Genomic DNA, 16,447 nt, shown 5'->3' on the forward strand with positions numbered 1-16,447 from the left:
ACTGAAGGGAATTCGTAAGACACAAAGCACTTTAGTCTACGGACACTGTGCATATTTATCCTCTTAGTCCAGCAGTGCTTTCCAGCAGTGCTATTAACTCTCTTTACCATGAGGAACCTTAACTTCAGGGAGAACGAGGGCACGCCTACACCATGTAATGCAGCACAGTGCTGGGGAGCTCAACTATCTACAGGAACAAGGTGGTAAATCTATACAGCGCAGTGCAGCACTATAGAAAGGAACTTGCTCCGGTCCTGGAAGGCATATAGCTGCATTAGTAGCTTTCTTTGGCTTAAAAACCTTTATAATATATAATCTTAAATAGCTCATTCAACCCAGCAATGCATTTTTGCCCAACGGGGGAGTGTTGGCTGTGAGATGCCTGCTAATGTCACACCCTGTACTCCCAGGGTTTCCAAAATAGCTGTAGCCTCAAGCCCCAAAGCCTTACTACCCGAGATGTGTAAAGCCTGCATGACAACTAATCTAGCCCTGCAAGCTAACAGAACAGCAGCTTGCTGCTTGCATGTTAAAATGGAAATCAAGCCCTGGCCTGTTCTGTGTTGCTCTCATATAAATGTGCTGAGTGTTTTGCATACACTCGAGAGAGGAGGAATGCCTTCGCTTAGAAAAATCCAGTGTTGTGGTTCACATTTAATAGTCTTCAATGCCTTGGAGAACAATTACTACGTAACACTCTTGGTAGTAATAATATTAAGAAGTCTAGGCAACCAACTTCAAATAAAGAACTTTTTTTCCCCTGCTGTGTAACGCTACTCTTGGTGCATTTAGGAATGTGAATTATTTACCAGATCATAAATGAAGTTAGTCACCCAATAGCTTGTCATCCCAATGCCTGAAATATGCTGCAGTTGTTTGGCTTTGGTTTGATGTTCTTTTACCACGTAGAGCACAAAGCTTGCCGTTGTGATAGAGTAGCCAACCAAAACAGACATTGAAACTATGATGTCGAGTAAGCTGTTGAGCCTGGGGAGAAAGTGGAGAAAGATGTATATGGGGAGTCAAAGTGGCAGATTTCCCTCATTGAGAGGTGTTGTTTAGAGCCCAGAAGCAAAGAGGTCCCAGTTCTGTGCCAGCATCTTTTGCTGATGGTAATTATGCCTAGCAAAAAGGACTCACAGCACTGAGTCATAACACTATACCATAGCATCAACTGGAAAATGATGTAATTAATTATTATTATTGTGCCAAAGCACAAAAGTGTGTGATGCTGTGACTGTAACCTCCAGACCTATATGGGACGCTGCGGAGAAACCCTAACGGGAATCAGCAGCTTGGCTGGCAAGCAGGATGCTATTCATGCATAGAGGGAATGAAGACAAGGAAGAGAGCAGTTTCATCATTTAAAGAAAGATATTCAGTAATTTAGGCTGTTCTATGGTTTCCAAGAAGCTGGTTTGCTCCTTTTGAAGATAAACAATTCAGGCATCAGCCAATGAATCTTCTTACATTACTTGTTCTTGACTCTGTCCTCCAGGATATGGGTGAGCTGATAAGAAAATACCTACAAAAACAAAAAGAAAAGAAATTGACATGTGGCTAACTTAAAGCTTCCTTCACCAGTTCCTGATCTTGACAGTAATACAGAAAACCGTGAGTAGAGAAGGAAAGCAGATGAAAAGCTGGTTTTTGCTCTGTCATCTTGTGCAGAATTTTGAGCATGCTCATTTGTCCTATGACTTCACTTCGGTGCACAGCAGATCTGAAATTCAAACCCTGGGCCTTCTTTCTGCATGTATCTGGCTGATATTATCATTCATTTCAGTGAGAGCACTCCCACACCTAAAATTAGGCACATGCTTGTGGGTCCGTGTATTTTAGGTTGGATTCCTCAACACTGCCACATTCAAAACTGATGGATATGTTTCGTTTTAAAGCTGCTGTTTGGTAATCTCACTTCATTTAATTTATTTTGTCATCAGAAACAAATCACTCCCTATTGCCTTTCTCTACAACTATTATCTTCCTGTGACATATGTCTTTCCCAATACAGACATCTGTTGAGATGCTAGCATAAACCCAAGTAAGCTACAGAAGCTTTTGTTCCTGTCTGGCAATGAGTTAATTCTGAACTATTCTCTCTTATGCAGTTAGGAAGAAAACCCTTTGTTTTTCCAAAGGAACTAGCAAAAATCTAGTCACTGTGTTTGTAAGCCCAGTGTGATGTTTTCCAAAAAGATCCCTTAAAATGGGTTTGTATCAGGCACAAGCTGTAAGAGAGAAATTTTCTGCTCAAGTGCAGGTATCTTCATACTATGTAGTTTAAGTGCTTCTTTAGCAAGAAGAACACCCAGCTCAAAATATACTAGTATCGTTCATCACAGTGCATTTGCTTTGTTTGGAGGTAGCATATATTTGTACCTATAAAAAAAAGAGTTTTCTAACAAAGGGAGGAACTTAGGGGGGGGCTCTGGTGGGCCAATTCCAACCTCCAGTGAAGATTCTCTGCCTTGGTCCCACCAAGACGACAGCCCAGTCTCTAAGACTGTGAGAAAGGATTTATGTGCCTAAAATCAAGGTTCTCAACCTGTATTTAGGCACCTAAGTGAATGCCTCAGTGGAGGACCTCTAGCTGCTATCAAATCCAGAGAGATTTGCTAGAACATGCCACCTCTGAAATTTAAGCACCTTACAGCCAGGTGTCTGACTTTCAGCAGTTATACAAGGAAGAACTATTCTGGGCTATTTTCCCTAAGAATGAGCACTCCGACAGGGGGACCAGGAAGGGGGAGACTGGATTTAGCTGACCAAATGTTATATTGAGCAAATAAATTTGAAACTGAAGATTTCATAGGAAATTCATTTTGGAGGGGGGGAAAAAGCCCTCAGTCTCATCATCAGTGAGAGAAATGGAATTAAAATCTTGGGCTACTGATAAAGCCACACAAACATGCAGGAAATGTTTCTCTTCTCTAAAAGAGAGAGAGAAAGAAAGATACTATCTGTCTAATCTGTTAATGCTTCACTATAAAGCCATTTTCCTTTACTGAAGCTTAGCCTAGAAGTCAAAATTTCCATTTCAATGCTTTCTCTTTTTTGTTGGTTGGGATTGAGAAAAGAGAAAGCACAATATACATAAGTCAAAAGCTATTATGACTTGCTTAGTGACAGGGTAAAAAGCTTTTATGTATTTTTTAAAAATATGCTCAGTCTAAGTCAAACCTCTAAAGTGGGACTGGCACCTCGTTCAAACTGCTGAAATGACAACACACTTTTATCTGGCCATTTCAATGGTTCTTAAACCATCATTTATTCGTCACAACAACAAACAGATTTAGCTGCCAGGAACATACCATGCAGAACGTCTGTTCAATTGTATTCCAAACTGGATTTACACTACCCCTGGAGAGCTATCTTCGTCCATTCATTTTATTTCTCCCATTCTATGGCTTGGATCATTAGTGGGAAATGGAGAATTATCTGTCTGGTCATTTACTACGAAGCATTTCTTTCCAAAAACACATAAGCAGCAGGACAGATGGAATAAAACCTGCTGCTATTCTTTCCCACTGAAAATAGTTATTTTGCTGCTATAAAACTTTCCCTGTGAAAACTTTCTGACTGTTCACACAAGCTTCCTGCCTTTGCTCTTGCTACAGCACGTGTTGGGAATACAGAGACAGGGCAAGAAGCTTCACTGCTTAATAATTCAGCTGCTCTGGGATGTTCCTGCCGCTGGAAGCGCCTGGCTCAGGTCTCCTCTCTGCACCCGGGCAGGAGCTGCAGCTTTGTGATACACTCTTGCAGTGCACATCGAACAGCTTGAACCTTTCGACCTTGAGGGCACGCTGCAAATCTCAAAGGCACAAGCCAGTAGGTATTTTAGGACGGCAGCGGGGACGAGGCACTGGTTTTGCTGCGTGTGAACGAAACTTGTGAGGGGAGTTTTGGTGCACTGGGTATGAGGAGGTGGGAAGAGAGTCATGCTGTTTTGACTTGTAATCAGCAGTCTGCTGTTTCTTTAATTCATGGCATGACACTCAAAGCTTCAGACCAGATGCCTTTTCCATTATAGTTCAATTCAGACACATCAGTGAGGAACAGTCTTATGAGCAAAGAGACACTGTCACCTATGTCACTGTCACCTGGAACAGCAGGCCTCTGAGGTGAGGGGGGTTAGGCATGACCAGGACACGGCTGGAAGGGCACCATTTGTCAAAGAAAATAAATCAGTAGGGCATTTCTGCACACAATTGCTACTCTTGTCAGATCCCATAAATCTCTCTATAAGATTTCTCAAAATGGCATCAATGTAAATCTTTCTCTTTTCCCTGCACTCCCTCCCTCTCTAGAGGCAGGCACGTATACACAGATGTGTTTGGGCCCATGCTGCACCCTTAATGCAGGCTAAACTGTGAATGGTAAGATAGGGTGCCCTGGTTTATCAGCAGAAATTTGGATTGCTGCATTACATTACTGAGGAGAAGCTATGAGAACTGATAACCGCAAATGGGGTACTAACACTCCTCAGAATCTGTGTATGTCATGTGTTAGAGGAAAAACATAGCCAAAAATTATGTTTCTCACTTAATCTCACTCTCTCTCATTCTCCCAAACATGCACATAGCCACACACCCTGAGTTGCTCTCATCAGAAGTGTGACATGCTCAAATCTACTAATCTAAACCACCCCTGAGATGACCTAAAGTAGCTTTGCTACACATAGCTAACGGACACCTATCAAGAGACAGATATTTCAGTACCATGATGAGAGGCAATAAATCAAATAGCAACCACTGGCGTTTCTTGGATGAAGGCATTGTTTTACATAGGAGCTGGGGTCCTCAGTGTCCAGCTCCCCTGAGTCTTTGACAAATGAAATATGTGATTTATTCATGTTTTTCAATTCTGTTTTTAAAGAAATTGTGTAATTGCAAATAAAGAAATGGCCTCATTGAAGTCAAGGTAAGCGTTGTCATCGATTTCAACAATACCAGGATATTCCCCCAAAGGCAAGGAATTATCTGCTCATGTTAAGGGACACTTACCATATCTGGAAGTATCATTTTTTGGCAAGTTAGCTCGAAGAATGAAGTTGTTCAAGCTGTTAAGATAGGCTGGAAGGCTGTGATAACCTTCAGGATTATACCACACCTGCACACAATTGAGAAATTGAAACAATTTAGGAGAGAAATTGTTACTGATAACATTTTGGTTTGTTCCACTTGCACAAATGAATCATTCCATGGTTGTTATCTAAAGTCATAAGCTCTACCAGTTAAAGTCCAAGGATTAAACCACAAGTGCTGAATGAGTATAAAAACACATTTCACTTTCAGCACAAGCAGTCCTATCAGCTTCAATTGCCTTCTGGAAGAGAAGAAAGAAGCACTAGCTGGACATGACATAAACCGTACAGAAACTTGGTTTCTCCTCTGTAGTAAGTTGCTGAGATCTGATGAACACCAGCAGTGGGGGGACCTCCCAAAGAAGGTTAAGCAGTCAAACATCTAACACCCCTTGAAAACCAGAGGGGAAAAGTTTGCTTTAGAGCAAAAAACAGCCCATTGTCACCTTCTCATTCAGCCACAGCCCTTCCTGATAACTTTTCTTACCTATACCATGACAAACCCTGAGGACTGAAGGGAAAAATCAGATCCCAGGACATGCACTTTGGGGGGATTTACCATCACCCACTTTAAGCACAACCCACAGCACCCAGGTTGGAGGCATGAGTTACCTACCAAAAGACCGAGAGCTTAGTCTACTAAGGTTAGAGGTTTAAACACAACCCACAGCATCCATCTTTGCATATCCCCAAGTCCTGTGATTTCATTCTCATTCCCTAGCAGAGCAAGGACTGGAGTCTGCCTTGCTTCCAACACTATCAAGGCTTCTAGGTATTAAATGTGACATGTGATAAGCAAATAGCTATAGCTTTCAGATCTAAGATGAAGATGTAAGATTGGAGGGATGAAAACATCTGCAAATTCATTACATGAGCTGTTAGTGAAACAAACCCTGTGATTCCCTTTTATTGGAGCCACCTCTGAAAACAGCACTGCGGGAACACTGTTCTTGCAGGGACACTCTCCTGGTAGCTAGGTTTTGCAATGAGATCACAGGATTTTGTCAACTCTCTTCCATTTCCCTGCTACCTCAGATTTCAGCTTTGGTGCTTTTAATGCCAATGTATTACAGCATTTTCACTGAGCAGAAACAGAGGAACAGGTATATCAGAATGCACCAGCCAGCCCTACAGTTAAGGTACATACATTCTCTCATGAGCTCCTAATTGATCTTTTCACCTCTATATAACAAAATTATGACAAAGGAAAAATTGTCTCCTGCTAGCAAGAGAAGAAGTCAGATCAATAAAGAAGAAAGGGGAGAGAAAAGGAAACAAAGTCCTGCAAGTCATGTCTTCCCTGCCAAGCCGCAGATTTCAGGGGGGTTTGCTTTATTTTCTGAAATATCCCTGAACTCAACACCGCTTCTCCTGGGTCCCACACTTCCCATGCTAGGATGAGCAGATGGAGGTTAGTTACCTTAGTCAATGTTCTGTTGGGGGGCACTGGCCTGATATCGAACTGGAGGTCTGTTGTCAAAGGTAGCCCGAAGCTCCAGCCACCGTACCTGAGTGAAAAGCAGAGGGAAATGCATTGCTACTGTCATTCAAAAGCTTCAATACCTTTGCTTGGTGCATGTTAACATGTCACTGCCACCCCAGTTAATTCTAGCTTGACTTGAAAGAACTTATCTCAGTATGCAGCGTGTGGCCAAGCTAACACTGCTGCAGGAGCCTTTATTTGTGGGGAAAAAAGGGAAACAGAAACTTGGCAGCACTATCACAAAACTGTGCTGAAAGCCTCTATTTGAGAAACATTTCAGAGCTTGCCTACCACACTGGAATAAGAGGACTGCTTCTTACCCAGAGGAGGAGCAGCTCAGTTTAAATCAATGGCAGATGAACGTATTCCTTGACAACCTTAATGGCAGGCTATTTTTGCCCCAAGACATGCTGCGTGGCTGTGTTGCAGAGTCCAGACACACTAATAGCTCTAACAGCCCCACGGTGCAAGAAAACGTTCAGCCTCTAATTTTACTGGAATGGATGCACTTGTTCAAGTGAAGCATGCACTGAGACTCTTCAGAGAATCAAACTTGGAGGAAAGTTTCTCCCCAGGTTTTACTTCATGACAGGCTGTGTCAGATTTTCCTCTTTTTAAGCATTTCTGAGTCAGACAAAGACTTGTCTGCAGATTCAGTCATAAACGTATCAGGTGATTGACACTTTATCCTGAGGCTATCTCTGCTATGATCAAGCAGAGCACTTGCACAAATCTTTAACTCCATGATTGCAGGACATTTTACCTCCTTTCACTAGATTCACAGAGACCATAAGCACAGAGGCCCTTCTCAACCGCTACTGCACTGTCACCTCTTGAAACACAGTGGATATGGTATGTATAAGAGGCTGATCTCAGTGTAATTCAGAAGAAAATGACTGGAGATTTGCGCTGTACCGTTTCTGCAGGAAGTCTTTAGTAGTTGCCAGAATGTAGGTCTCCACATTGTGCCCTGTCAGGTTATAAAGTGTCCGCGTGGAGAAGGTCCTTCTGTGAGGGGGAGTGTAGTTCATCTGTGGACACATCTGAGCAGAGATAGACAGACAAAAATGTTAGTGTCTGTGTTTTTACTAAAAACTAGTGTATCAGGATGAGATTGAGACCAGACAAAGGCAACATTCTGGTCCTGGGACCAATTCCTACAGAAGCTGATGATTTGCACATTGGGGTGCACACACACAGAGCACACAGCCCTGCATGCTGTCCTGAACAAATTCAGCGAGGAGCTTAAAAACAACCTTCGCTTAAATCTACACTTCAGTTCTACCGACATCAGTGAGACCTTGAAATGTGCTTCGTGCTACACAGGAAGATTTTTGGTGAACTAAGGCTGATCCTACTTAGGAGAGAGTGACTGCACAGACAACTGCAGAGGGCAAAACAACTCACAGAGCAGAAAACTCTGTGGTGGCCTCAAACTCTCATCTTGCATTTCACAGCAGCTACACTCTACATTTTTGCTTTACTGTGAGTCATTGGGAATATTTTCCCAAGCTTCAGAGAAACCTTGGATTAGTCCTGAATATATAATTTAACATGCTGAGGGTCAAAGTCACATCGACTGTTTCATAAGGTTGAAGTGTCCTACCAGACAGCACGCTGGCTGCTTCTGTCAGCTCATCCATAACAAAAACCCTGGCCTTCCCCATTGTGTATCTGTTCATGACTTTGCATCACAATACACAAAATAAGCTTCCTTCATGCTGAAGAACACCTGCCTGTGCCTCCTAGGGGTGAGAATTGGCTTTGAACATTATCCTGACTTACTGGAGAAATGATGACAATACTTTTAATAATGTGAAATTAAGAGTACGTCCAGAAAACTGCATAAAATAGCTGCATTTTAAAGGAATATTCAACTAAGTGCATGCTTTATCTTATAAATGGCATCACGCTGTGCCATGAGTCTGATTTCCTACTGGAAAAAAGCTGAAGATGGGTGAACAGCACTGGCGGGAGGACAGCTCAACTTCAAACCGGACTGTAAAATTGTAACATCCTTGAGGCAGAATCTGCATTCTTCCCACATGCATGTAAACACACTAAGCCCAGCAGTGCCCATATCTGGTTCTGTATGTACCACCTTAATGCAAAGAACTAATATTATTAACCATCACTATTTATAATACGAAGCAGAGAAAAAGCAGATGGATCTAGACTTTGCATAAAGTTAAATTCTGAAGGGCAAACAGCAATAATAGCTGTGCTTTCATATAATGACAGTGCTTGTATAAAATGCAATTTTCTTCTTGAATACGTCTTCACCTCTGCTAAATGGGACAATCATACAACATTCAAACCCACCATTAAACCTTTTCCCGTCAAGGGTTGTGAGGCAGATATATTAGCATGTGAATCTTCTGAGGATGCTCTTTCCTTTCCTGTCCCCAAACTGGTGCAGACAGTGGTTATCCAGTGTACAAAATCAACAAGGCCAAAAAGAGATGGGAGGAATTTGAACACTGACTTCCCCTTAGTGTCATGCCTGCCCACAAAACCACTCCCAACCTATAAGGCCACCCAAATATCCCCACCAATCCCCTCACTTTTGGGCTTATTCAAATTACCTGGATGCCATCTGTGCAGTTGCAGGCAGAATACTTAGTTCTCTGGCTTCCACTGATAATCCACTGGCCAAGCATGTCCTCCTTTAAACACTGCCTGAAAATGAACATATTTTCCTTTGAGGTTCTCTATGCTTAGGTGTGCAAACGATGCTAATTGCTGTCATGTTCAATGACAGCAAGGATGGCAGTTAGTAGCTTCAGCAGAAAAGCAGACCTTCTTGTCAGCTCTGGGTGCTTCAGGGAATACCCATCCTCCCACTGTCACCTTCTCAGCAGAGAGCCGTCACTACTGCTCTCTGTGCCTGGATTCATTCAGCTGATTAGAAAGAATCCAGCCACCACTTCATTCCCACAGCAGACAGCATAAGGAGTTAGCACACAAAAGCCAAAATCATCTTACAGTGCAGAAATAAGGGCTATTGTCATTGCAATCACTGGGGAGTCCTGCGATGGACTGTACTGACTAGGCAGTAACCGTGAATATTCAGTAAAAATATTTGCCTGCAGGTATGTGGCATGCACGAGCATGCAAGTCTGCCCAGGATTTTACTTCCAATTCCTTGAAAATTTATCTGCAGAGCCAGAAACAAACCCGCCCTCATGGCACAGCTTTTAGATACAAATAACAGAAGCTATGCTGAGAACTTTCTGGGTGGGCTCAGTGTTATAACTGGGATTATTGGGGAGGCAAGGACTACTTCCCAGATACGAGAATAGCTTGCTTTTGTCCTGGCATCCTGCCACCACCAAAGCTGCTTCAGTCTTACTCATAGGAATAAAGGAGTCCACTCATGGTGGTGAATACTTCTTGAGGCAAGCAGAGAACACCAGCGTTAAAGTCCCGGGACTGTGTGGAAGTCCCAGTCTGAGCCTTAAAGCATGGTATAGTTTCCTGTCTTCAAGAATGTCTACAGCTCTGTGCTGGCAGATGCAGGCTGCATGGGAGCCACGTAGGCTGTTGGCAGTGCTGAGGTCTGCTTCACACCAATCATGACTACACAGCTCCCCACTCAGAACTGACTTGCATCCCGCCAGCTCAAGTCTGTGAGCAGCACCAGCTTGCGCCTGCCTGCAAAAGGCCAGTTAGACATCTCCTAATGAGCTGAAAGATTCTGCAAGTCGATCTGAGGAGAGGCAGGAGATTCTTTTTTTTTTCTCTGCACGTGGCACCAACGTATAAAAATCCTACAGATGATCAAACATGGTATTAATGTCTAATGGCTAACAGTGTTATGTCAATTCTCTTGCAGATTCGGAATTTAAAGGAAGAAAACCAAGAACTACTTACGAATTGCTTTCATTCATGCATGTGTTATCTGTTCCAGGGAAAGCAAGCATCGAGGCGACTAAAGCATCTGTGGTTTCATTAAAATTCCTAAGATTTAACAAAGAAAAAAGAAAACAGGAAAATGTTCAAGGTACTTTCACGACCACTGAGTAGAGGAAAACTGAGTCTGCTTGAAACAGTATTTATTTAAGATGTTAAATAAACGATTGTTTGCGGTGCTAGCCCTGCAGATCACTTAAGTTCATGCAGTACATGAGGACAGTCGCACAGGTTTAAAAGGACTGCTCATCACTAGAGCTGCACATCTACTCCAGTAATTTGCTGCCTCTGGATCTAAGCAAGATACTGATGAACTTTTGGACAGTCAAGGTTCTGTTTCCAGGGAAAAAGCATCTACTGCAATTTTCAGGCATTACTTCCTGTCTTGTCTCAATCAGCTCTCTCATCTGTGATCTCCATTTGGTTTTGGTCATTCAAGAAGGTGCTTCTCACTTCTGACCCAGCTCTCTAGCAATGATCCATCAGGAAAAGCAGAGAACATCAGGAACAGAGGACTCAGACATGCAGTTCTGGCTCATTCCCCCATCTAGCAGGACTGAAGTGGAAAGGCATGAGCGGTCCTGGGAAAGACACCTAAGAGCAGACATGCTTCCTTTAGAGCTAAATTTCATATTTCTGACTTAAAGCCAAGAACCACTGGAGAAAGACAGCCATTCACGTCATGAAATCAGAATGATACAAACTATGATCATTTTGATAATAGGATTTTTAAGCACAATGAAATAATTTGGTGGTGACATCTTAATCTCACTGCAAAAGCATGTGCCCTTGAAATTGACTGCATGCCTTGGGCTAGTGGGGCCTGGGCAGGAAAGTGAGTTCTGTACTGACAGAGAGGAGGGAGATGCAGACAGTTCACAAGATGGATAGAATTTGATCCCAGAGTTGTAATGTTGGAGACAACTGATGTAGGGACCTCCATTTCATATTGGGGGAAGAGACTATATATTAAGGAAATCCCTGTGGGACAGTGTGGCCGTCACAGGTCCAGAGGACTCCAATAGGAAACACAAAGAATATTCCTCACATATTTCACAGTTAATTCCAGCTGGGAGGTGGTTTTTCTAAAGCTTTCTGATTGCTGGTCTGAGCCAAGACATCTCCCTCAGAGATCCCTTCAGAACAGGATTTCTACATGTTATCTGTGTAACATAACCACACAAATAACACAGCTACATGTTATCTGTGTAACACTTTTCCACTGGGTGTGCTTAGAAATAATCCTGATGGTAAAACTGGCTCTTTACAAACAAATGGGTTTAAGGATCACAAAGAACACCACTCACCCAAAGAAGTCTGCCTGGTCGGATGTGCCGTACAGAGATGGGGAAAGAATCAGTTCGGGATATTCAGTCTCCTTAGTTCTCAGTGTCCCAAGTCCCATCGAAGCCATCACAAAGAGGACTGGGAGGATGACCTGAGCAACGAAGCCTCTGACATCTCGCCGGGTATGGTGGAATCTCTTAATGAACAAAGCTGATGTCTTCTTAAGCAGCAATGGCAAACCCTGCAGCCTTTTTGATCTAATCAGGAGCTGATCTGCATACAAAAGAAGAGCGCATTTGCCATGGATGAGGAGTTGTGGAATGCAGTGAATTGATGGTTATAGTACCCTGGGAGTATATTTAGCTTCCTGCACTCCTTTACAGACGGCAAATCAAAACTACTAAGTTGGAACAAACACAGGGGTCATGCTTAAGACAGAGCTCAGATTTTGGCTCTTGAGTCATAAGCTCATGTAACACCAGGTTTTTTTTTGTTTAATTTCAAACGCATTCATGTAGTCAGTTCATTTTGAGATCTTGCAAGAGGAACACAGGCTTCCAGATGCAACCAGTTATCTACATCCCACCTACCCAGCTGCAACTTGCAGGGGAAATGTATTATTCTTCTATATTTGCAAACTGAAAATTTTCATCATTTAAAAGCAGGTCCTCAAACAAATCAGTAAGAGAATTAATCCAGAAATAAGAAAACAAGGCACCTAAACCAGTTGATCTTTTGCATGGACAGGGTTGTGGTATACTAAAAGCAGAGCCAAATCCTGTGCAACCTATTCCTCTTCAGGAAATATTAACCTATGTAATACAACATGAAGAAAATCCTTTTTAGCGCTTTCATTAAAGGTGACACAAAACACTTCTCTACGCATATGAGTCACTGTTTACATTTACCGAGCAGGTCAGCTTTGAGAAGCAAGTACAAAAATACCTCTGCATTGTCCCTTGAATGCCTCTTTAACTGTAAGTAAGTGGTATGTTTGTAAGTATAAAAAATGTTTCTTCTCTGAGAAAGCATTTCAGCCAGGTATTTGCTCATTTTTAGGCCATGCCACCTTTTGCAGCTCTCCAACCCTCAGAGATACTGGTTTGGCTTGATTCTCTTCTGAACATGAATTTATCCCACTATCTGACTCTTTGAGCTGTTTTACCATACTGCAAGGGCTAGGACTCAGGAAAAAGCAGCAAGGAGGAGCCAGCTCAGAGCTGTGCCGCTTTTGTAACAGGCTAAGGGGTTTCCACAAAGTTTCTCTCCACTTCTATGAGTTTTGTAGAAATAATCCTCTGCATCAATTACAGAAACTACCTTCAGAGGTATACATTTGCTCTTTCACCCACACACCATGTTCAATTAGATTAAAACCCTGATCAATTTAAAAGAAGACGAATGCAAACAAAACCCCTCTGTAATTTATTCTATGCTTCAGACTATTCAAAACCAGTGGATCTAAACAACTGTTAAGCGTTGTATTTATAGTGATTTATTTGGTTTGGGATTCCTGGTTGGGCAAAATGTGGTTTTCAACAAAGAAAGAAGATGGGGAGCTCAAATCTGTCCATCTGTCACTGTTTGCATCTGCGACAAATCTGGAATAAAACCTGGAGGTAATTTAGTACCGTCTCTTTCTATGAAGGTATCTGTGCTCATAGACATTTCGTCACTGCCAATTTGACCACTGGCTCCAGGCAGCTGACGGGGCAGTTCAGCATCTTCTTGCTGGTCCTTCACTAGCTCTTTTGTCAGATTGAGAAACACCTATGGAGCAAGAAAATATGAAGGAAAATTGGTCCAAATGACTTCATTTACCAAAACAATAATCAGAATCCACTCTCCTACTTTGTAGCTGTAATTGGTGCAGCAATTGTGAATTACAATCCTCTTTCTGTTCCCTTTGTGCTCTGCGAGAGAAACTCACTTTTTTTCTGTATGAAATTGTTGTTGTCCAGTTCCTTGTCACCTCCCGTCTCTCTCAAACTTTGCAGCTGTCTCCTGGACTTACCTTGTCCTAATACCATCTGCTACGGGACTACTGAGTAGGTGTAAGTGAAGCTGCATTCCAGCTCAGGCCCTGCATAACTCTACTCCCTTCAAGCACACACAGTCAGCAGCACACAGATGGCTCTCACTGCATGACACCAGTGAAGAAACAAGGAGGGCTGTTTCCCTGGGATATTTTCCCCTCTACCCTCTGACAATCCCATCTGCCTCCGTGCTGGGAGTGCGCACAGTTGTGGCACCTGAGCTGTACGTGGTACATGCTGTGTAACTCATTCTTGCTGCCTTAGGAAAATACCTTAAAAGCAAGCAAGAATTTCTGAGCAGAAAGGTAACGATCTCCCTCCCTCCCTTCTGCAAGACAAAGGACATGTCACTGCTCATCATCTATTTTTTTGTTTCTGATGCAACTAAATGTTTGTATTCATTTGACCTCTGGCAGGTGGGACTGGATCAAAGAGATTTCTCATGGGCAGATAGGTGCCTGTTACTCCAAGATGCACCAGGTGACTCACTTGTACAATACAGCATCCATGCTGAAGTTCATCATTTAGATAGTTTGCTAACTCCCTCCCTGCTGACTGCATCTGTAGACAACCCCAAATTCGTGGACACTGGGAGAATAGTTCAAAGAGAAACACATCACTGTCCTCTCTTCTTACTCTAACTCCAGTATCTTGTTTTCTGGGTAAAATGACAAAAAGCTGTTCGCAAGGTGAGATAGTGGTACACTTTGTGTGCTGGAGAGACCTTATAGTGGCCTTCCAGTATCCGAAGGGGTCCTACAAGAATGCTAGGGAGGGACTTTTTACAAGGGCCTGCAGTGATAGGACGAGGTGTAATGGTTGGAAGCTGGGAGAGGGCAGGTTTGGACTAGATAGAAGGAAGAAGTTCTTCAACCTGAGGATGGTGAGACACAGGAACAGGTTGCCTAAGGAAGTTGTGGATGCTCCATCCTTGAAGTGTTCAAGACCAGGTTTGATGGAGCCTTGAGCAGCCTGGTCTAGTGGGAAGTGTCCCTGCCATGGCAGGGGGGTTGGAACTAGATGGTCTTTGAGGTCCCTTCCAACCCAAACCATCCTGTGATTCTATGATTAGTATATGCATAGATTTATGAATACATCTACACACTCCCATATTCAGAACTGTAACACAGCAAACAACCAAATGACTTCTTCCCCTGCCTGCAACTCTCACATCCAAAACACGCCACTGTCTAGCCGAGAAAGCAGAGCTACACAGTGCTGTGAAGTTGATCTCCATAACATTTCATTAAATTGAGTGGATCCTGAGCTCATACCTCTTCCACGGTTGTGTTTGAAATCCCGTAGCAACCAAGGTGGAGATCACTCAAGCTGGTATCGAGGGCTCTGAGAAGCGCCTGGTAGGCCCCTGAGACTGTGGACTTGAAGGAGGGAAGCACGTAAATGAGCTCTCCACCAATATCTTCCTTGAGATAAGCCTCTGGCAGGTGGGATTGGATCAAAGAGGTCACTGCTGTAGTGTCACACTCCTCTATCATGTTCTGGAAAAGGAGGAAAACACTCTGTGGTCACTGCGAGGGCTGTGAGATTAAAGTTCCTACCACAGGGTTTAGCCCAAATCCTGTCCAGAGCATAAGCGGTAGATTATCTCAGTCCAGGTATGCCACATTTCAAATATCAAAAGGAGATGAAAGTCAGCTTCTGGCCCTTGAGGGAGGTGTGTGGCACTGTGCCATCTTGGTCCTTCCAAGACCTTGCTGGGCTCCCTCTGTCTACAGGGATACTAGGATTAGGATGAATCTACCACTTTACACTAGCTAGAGGGTTTGTAGTACAACAGGGAAAAATCTTAGCCACAAGAGAGCTGACAGCTGAACCTGGTTGCCAGCACAAACACACTCTTTTTCCCATGAAAAACAGGGCTTGCACATGTTTGGGGTTTTTTTCATTTTTCTCTATCTATACTGCCAGCAATTTGGAAAAGGGGCCGATCCCTTATGGTATCTGCACGTTATTCACTGTGCTGTGGCTACCAACAGCACTGTAATAAATGCTGGCAAGAGCAGAGTTCCTCACTCCTTGCAAGCAGAACATTTTGCCTCAGGTCAGGTACTGTCGATGGACTCTTCCCATCTGCTTTATTTCTCTGAACTCCAGAGTTCGCACTCTGCACCCAGCCTTGCCTTTAACCCTCAAGAAGACTCCGTTGTTTTTCAACAAAGCAGAGCACTGACATTCCTGTTTTCCAAGGGCCACGGAGGCTGGTCTGGTGGCCCTGCTGAAGAGCCTCCCTCTGCTTCAAGGGAAGTGGAGGCCACACATTCTGTTAGCATGTCCCACCGAGAAGCAGCGTACTCACATCCAGATCCTCAATAGTTCTTTGATACCACTGCTGTCCTTGGATCTGCCACTCAGCTCCTGCCAATACAGCCACAAGTGCCTGCATCCCTGAACAAGCCTTGATGGTCCGCCTCAGAGATGGAACTGCTGAGAGCTCTGGCTTAGCTCTGTGCAGGCTTGCAAACAGGAGAATCTCTGCCTCTGTACCCAGCAGTGCCTGCTGCGGTGATGATGCTCATGGGACATGAAAGAGAGCTAAGGCCCAGTGGGGAAGGGAGGATAAAAAGGAGCACATTGTGCACATGTGATACAGAAGGCTCAAGTTCAGACCTCTGCCTTGCT

At 43.4% G+C, this 16,447-nt stretch overlaps 1 protein-coding gene across 2 annotated transcripts in view; it reads right to left on the bottom strand.

Moving 5' to 3' along the window:
- ABCA12 (ATP binding cassette subfamily A member 12) overlaps nucleotides 1–16,447 on the bottom strand; it is an 87,131-nt gene that overhangs the window by 11,734 nt on the left and 58,950 nt on the right. For both annotated transcript variants that reach the window (XM_086466161.1, XM_086466160.1), the window contains 10 exons: nucleotides 15,082–15,306; nucleotides 13,403–13,541; nucleotides 11,792–12,044; nucleotides 10,446–10,532; nucleotides 9,158–9,251; nucleotides 7,488–7,615; nucleotides 6,510–6,597; nucleotides 5,010–5,115; nucleotides 1,471–1,525; nucleotides 810–987 (listed from right to left, as the gene is read on the bottom strand). In XM_086466161.1, coding sequence (XP_086322287.1) covers nucleotides 810–987; nucleotides 1,471–1,525; nucleotides 5,010–5,115; nucleotides 6,510–6,597; nucleotides 7,488–7,615; nucleotides 9,158–9,251; nucleotides 10,446–10,532; nucleotides 11,792–12,044; nucleotides 13,403–13,541; nucleotides 15,082–15,306 — 1,353 coding nt within the window. The remainder of the gene's footprint in view (nucleotides 1–809; nucleotides 988–1,470; nucleotides 1,526–5,009; nucleotides 5,116–6,509; nucleotides 6,598–7,487; nucleotides 7,616–9,157; nucleotides 9,252–10,445; nucleotides 10,533–11,791; nucleotides 12,045–13,402; nucleotides 13,542–15,081; nucleotides 15,307–16,447) is intronic.

The sequence above is a fragment of the Leptosomus discolor genome, chromosome 5, assembly GCF_034619465.1.
Source record: "Leptosomus discolor isolate bLepDis1 chromosome 5, bLepDis1.hap2, whole genome shotgun sequence".
NCBI lineage: Eukaryota > Metazoa > Chordata > Aves > Leptosomiformes > Leptosomidae > Leptosomus > Leptosomus discolor.